Below are 5,373 nucleotides of genomic sequence, written 5' to 3' on the forward strand. Positions count from 1 at the left end.
AAGTCAAAATAGTTTAGAAAAAAAATTAGAACAAACTTGACTTACTTTTGCACTAGTATGTAAATTTTTACGAAATAAAAATCAATGTTGACTTCACAGCGAAAAAGACATAATTTATTTATTATTATAGGTCACTATTTACACTATTTTGGTCAAAATTTTGTCTTTTTTTGAAAATAAGTCAAAGGGGGGTTTTCTTTTTGTGAAATTTTTCTCACAAGTACAATGTAAGGTCAAGTTTATTTCAAAAATATTTTCAGAATTTTTTGACTTTTTGTTGAATTACTAAATTATTTTTTCATATAGGGTGCATATGTCCCCATAGACCAAAAGGTCTCCTCCGAAGTAACTTAGACTAGTAACATGCATATGTTACTAATCTATGTTAGTACCTCTATAGTGAGTATTAACATATATGTAGTGTCATGCAAGCCATCATTTATTAAGATGTGGACTCATTTTACCTTGAGATGCGCTATGTTACAGTAACATATTATGTTATTTTAAACACCTCTCTCCTTATTAACTATATGTCACATAAGAAAAAAAATTAAAACATGTTATATTACTTGCTATGTTACTCCCACTATAACCAGCCTAACGAACGCTAGTGGAACAAGCGGACCAACCAGTCATCATTTTTTCTTCGTATTTGCTGGCCGGACAACTACATTTCGGTGCAAGCACCAGCAGCGCTAATGGGCGCTGCTAGACTCCTCATTTTAAGCTGCAATATTGGCTTTGGTCTTGCAAGTCGTCACTAAAATCATGGCCGGAAATTCTTGTGCTATTGTGGTGTTTTGTTTAATACGGTACAGACGTAAGTAATACACTTTTAAAAAACTGAGTCGGTATATCATCTAAGATTTTACGAAGCCACCGTAGGCATTTCATAGTCGACGAAAACGTCTCGCGCATCGACATAAACTCTGAAATAAATTCAGATTAAATGCGAGCATCATGGCTAAACTTCATCCCAGATGGGCTTAAAATATCACTGTCTTTTTAACCATCCAACTAGTTTCTTTCCAAAATTCACTAAAAAGGACGAATTTAGAGGACCTGTTGTTTTTTGCTACTGATCTTAAATCGAAATTTGTAGCATCCTGTAACGTCGCGGTCCATCTACCAAGGCATTTATAACGAGTATATGACCATTTGGTGGTTCACTGTGTGTTTGTACTTGTAGGTGTCTGGGCCTTTCCGTAGATGAAAACATTAATAAACACAGCAACACGTGTTTCTTTTCAAAAAGGCAAAAAATAACAGCTTGGTGCAGTACTGAACCGGAGCCTGACGGTTGAACAAGAGCATTATTTCGTTTATTTCATTCATTCAGGTCGCGATACAACAATGCATATTTACAACTTCTAACTCCGTCGCTTCTCTCCCGTGAACCTCCCGCCGGCCACCTCACTCCCGTCCCATCACCGCGTTCTTGAACCTCCTAACCAGCTCCTTCCTGCACGATCCAACCACGGATCAGTTAGCCATGAACGCAACGCATAAAACAATCGATACTAGGCAATTCTGAATGCCAGAACGAGAGACCGATGCATGGTGTGCGTGTTGGGATTCTCACCGGAGCAGCTGCCTGTCGAAGGCGGAAGCGGAGAGCAGCCCTCTGTTCTCCTCGGCCCGCCGGATGAGGTAGGGGATGATGTGCTCCACGGGGCCGTAGGGCAGGTACTTGCTCACCTGGAAGCCGGCGTTGCGGAGCCCCAGGGAGAGCCCGTCCGCCATGCCCATCAGCTGCGCGAACTGCAGGTTCCGGTCGCCCTTGCCGATGCCCAGCTCCTGCGCCCTCGCCGCCGCCAGCTGCCCGGACTCCACGTTGTGGGTGGCCAGCATCACGGAGGCGGACCCGCGGCGGACGCGCTCCAGGAGGAAGGCCGCGCAGCCGTTGTAGCAGTCGTGGGTGTCCTGGATGCTGCCGTGGATCGGCGACGGCACGCCCAGCGACTCCGCCAGCCGGGCCTCCCGGGTGAGGTAGGCGCCGCGGACGATCTTGACCCCGAGGCAGACGCGCTCCTCCTCGGCGGCGCGCACCATGGCCTCCAGCCGGTCGCGCGCGTCGCGGAGGTACGCCTGCACGGTGCCGTGCACGATGGGCCGGCCGCCGCCGTTGCACGCCAGCGCGCCCACGAAAGTGAAGTAGTCGATGGACGGCTGCACCGACGCGTACTCGGCGTCCACCAGCAGCGGGATGCCGTGCTCCGCGCACCGCGCGCCCACGGCCAGCAGCCGGTCGTGCGCCAGCTGCAGCTCGCGCTCCTCCTCCGCCGTCAGCGCCGCCGGCTCCGACGGCGTCAGGTACAGCGGGCTCGAGTCGGACAGGATCGGGAAGGCGTGCTGCTTCCACGGCAGGTGCACCGACGGGTTCTTGTGCTGCCACCGCAGCAGGTCGCTCGTCTTCTCCAGCAGCGCGATCGGGCACAGCGCCGTGATCTTGATACACACGCTCGCCTGCACGCACAAACACAGCATAATTAGTCACTAGTAAGAGTACCAAGCTTAATCTCACTGGCTAATTATTTTTGTGTTTTCGTTAAGCTGCTGGGAAATGTCTAAATAAGGAAAACAAATAGTAGGGTTTTGATGGGAAGCTGTAGATGAAAACGAGCGGTGGAGAAGGCGTGGCGATGGCGAGCTTGTCGGAACACGATCGGGCGGCTGGTTTTCAGGGCCCACGCACAGTGACAGCCGTGCGATTCAGTTTACTGCGAGAAGATTCCCAAGGAATCCGCGTGTCCACTAGCGCAGACCGAGGATTCCCTCCGACGTGGCACTCTTCCGTACCACTGCTAGGCGCGCACGCACGACACGGATGACGACGAAGGAAAAAAAAACAGAGTTATGTAGTACGGTTGACGCACCGATCCCGGGGGCAGCTTGGCGGCGACGTCGACGGCGGCGAGGAAGCCGGCGACGTTGCGGTCGCAGGCGGCGCCGTCCTCGGCGTCCTCGATGCCGTAGTCGAGGATCCCGCCCATGCCGCCGCGCCAGAGGCGCTGCACCCGGGCCGCGGCCTCATCGGCGGTCTCCCCGGCGCAGAAGTGCTTGTACGCCGTGGCCCGCGCCGCGGCCTGCACCACGGGGCTGGCGGCCACCGCCGGGGACCGCAGCGCCGCGAGGCCCACGTCCACCAGCGGGCCCGCGGACATCAGCTGCAGCGCCGCGAGCGTGCGCACCAGAGCCGTGGACGGCTCCCCGGTGAAGAGCCTCCCGGTGTCCTCAAACTCCAGCACCTGCTGCTGCTGCTGCGCGGACGACGGCGCGGGCACCGCGTCGGCGCCGGCGGCCGCGACGGCCGCCTCCGGGAGCTTGGCTGCGGCGGCGAAGGTGGAGAGCGCGCGCTTCGTGATGCGGGAGGCGATGGCCATGGAAGGTCGGGCTCGGAGGGGTCGCTGGAAAGCAACGAAAAGAGACGCCGGCTGCTCTTCTCCCGTGACCGGACGATGGATGAGACCACCGACCAGCGAACGAGCGACGGATGAGAGGAATCAAGAACCGAGTAGCGCTAGAGGAGGAGGAAGAAGAAGTCGGAGACGACGCTGGTGTTGATCGGTGCAGTGTGAGGCTGGGAGCGAGCGAATGCGTAGGAATCCGAGAATGGAGGAAGCAGGTGTGGCGCGGCAGCCGGGTCTTATAGAGCGAGCGAGGAAGACTCGCGAAACGGCGTGGAGAAAAAATTCTACCGCAGGTGAGCTGGAAACCGGTTGGAAAATAGGGAGAGGTTAGTGGCATGGGCGCGAGATCCCTGGGGATTCGGTCGGAGGAGTTGAACGCTTGACTGACTCGGATCCTGCGTGGAAACTCACGGGAGCGCCCGGTGACTCGGATCGTGCGTGGAGTTGGACGGTTGAGCGGACGTTGCTTGCACGCATCTTATCGCACTCCGCTCCTTGCCATTTTTTTCCTTCTTGATGACAAGGAATCTGGCTGCACGTAGCTTTCGTTACCCTCTTGTAATTTTCTTGCTCTTTGATGGGGAATCCCTGGGTGTAACTTTCGTTCACTATTGCCCTCCTTTTCTTACCATTTATTCATCTTGACAAGGATTCTGGGAATCTAGGTGTACCGCACTCTTTTCATTCTTGTCAATCTCAATAGGGAATCTAAATGTAGCTTTCGACGTCAAATTATGAAATTTTAACCGCATATTTATCCTCCTATGCAAAGACCAATTTATACACGTTCTTTTCGTGGTGGGAAATTACAGTTTTGTTCATATGCTACTACTACTACTAACTTTCAACTCAAAAATATCAAGGAAGTCGATGGAGCGAAGCAATGCGTCATTCACGAAAAAGTCATCTTTTGGCAATGGTGGGGCAAAATAAACGCCAGTCATAGACGGCGATGAAAACACTACATACTTTCATGTCTTAGCCTCCCAATTGTTCTCAAAAGATAAAGTCTCTATCCTTGAAGATCGGGGACTAGAGCTCTCCTTACACGATCAGGCACCAAGTCTCCTCTCCCGGGCAGCCTAGGATCAACTTTCTATAGGGGCACCTTTGTCAAGTACATATTACTCGTTTTTTCGGCCAATCGCCTTGCGATAACTCTCCCCCTCCCCCCACCCCCACCGACATACACATAAGCATTGCCCGGTTTCCCACAAACATGCTAAAACCACACACACCTGCTTAGCAGTCTCCACTCGAAAAAAACACATCGATGTTCAAGTTAGACTCCCACAATGCCTTCAACTCTATTTTGCTTGTACTCCTTGCTTCTCCTCTCCATTAGGGGCTTCCCTCCGGTATTGTGTTCTAGGATAAAAATGGACTCCATTTCGGAAAACAATGGTCCTCCTAAATGGGTCTCCTGTGTCGTCGACCAATTGCAAGAATAACTTTCGACAAGGCGACCCTCTATCCCCATATCTATTCATCATCTTGAATGATACCATAGTGCATGATAGCACACCCTCACACTTCAGGTGAATACATTGACGACACTCTAATAATTGCCAACGCAAAAAGATGATGTTGTGCTTCACCTCAAATCCATCCTAGATTATTTTGTCCTAGCCATCAGGTTGATTCTCAACTTGCATGAAACTACATCTGTTCCTCCACACAGTGATCAACCTTTGGCCCTCTAGAAGCTGCCACTTCGGGTGCGTTGTTTCATCATTCCTCAAAATTATCTTGGGCTCCAGCTCGCTGACGTCAAATCCTTTGGTTGTAACTTTCACTATTGCCACCTTTCTCTTGCTAGTTACCACTTATTCATCTTGACAAGGAATATGGGATCCTAGGTGTGCCGCACTCTTTTTTCTTACCATTTGTTCTTCTCAATCTCCTTAGAGAATCTGGGTGTTACTTTCCATTTTGAATTATGAAGTTTTAACCATAGTTTATC

At 51.3% G+C, this 5,373-nt stretch overlaps 1 protein-coding gene across 1 annotated transcript; it reads right to left on the reverse strand.

The window, feature by feature from the left end:
- Positions 1–1,300: 1,300 nt before the first annotated feature.
- On the reverse strand, positions 1,301–3,637 carry LOC125513053 (proline dehydrogenase 2, mitochondrial-like). The gene is made up of 3 exons (XM_048678097.1): positions 2,877–3,637; positions 1,583–2,466; positions 1,301–1,462 (listed from the first exon to the last, which is right to left on the reverse strand). Exons 1-3 carry the CDS (start codon positions 3,381–3,383, stop codon positions 1,414–1,416), a joined length of 1,440 nt encoding a protein of 479 aa, XP_048534054.1. The 5' UTR covers positions 3,384–3,637; the 3' UTR covers positions 1,301–1,413.
- Positions 3,638–5,373: the final 1,736 nt, after the last annotated feature.

Source organism: Triticum urartu, chromosome 1 (assembly GCF_003073215.2).
Source record: "Triticum urartu cultivar G1812 chromosome 1, Tu2.1, whole genome shotgun sequence".
In the NCBI taxonomy this organism is placed as follows: domain Eukaryota; kingdom Viridiplantae; phylum Streptophyta; class Magnoliopsida; order Poales; family Poaceae; genus Triticum; species Triticum urartu.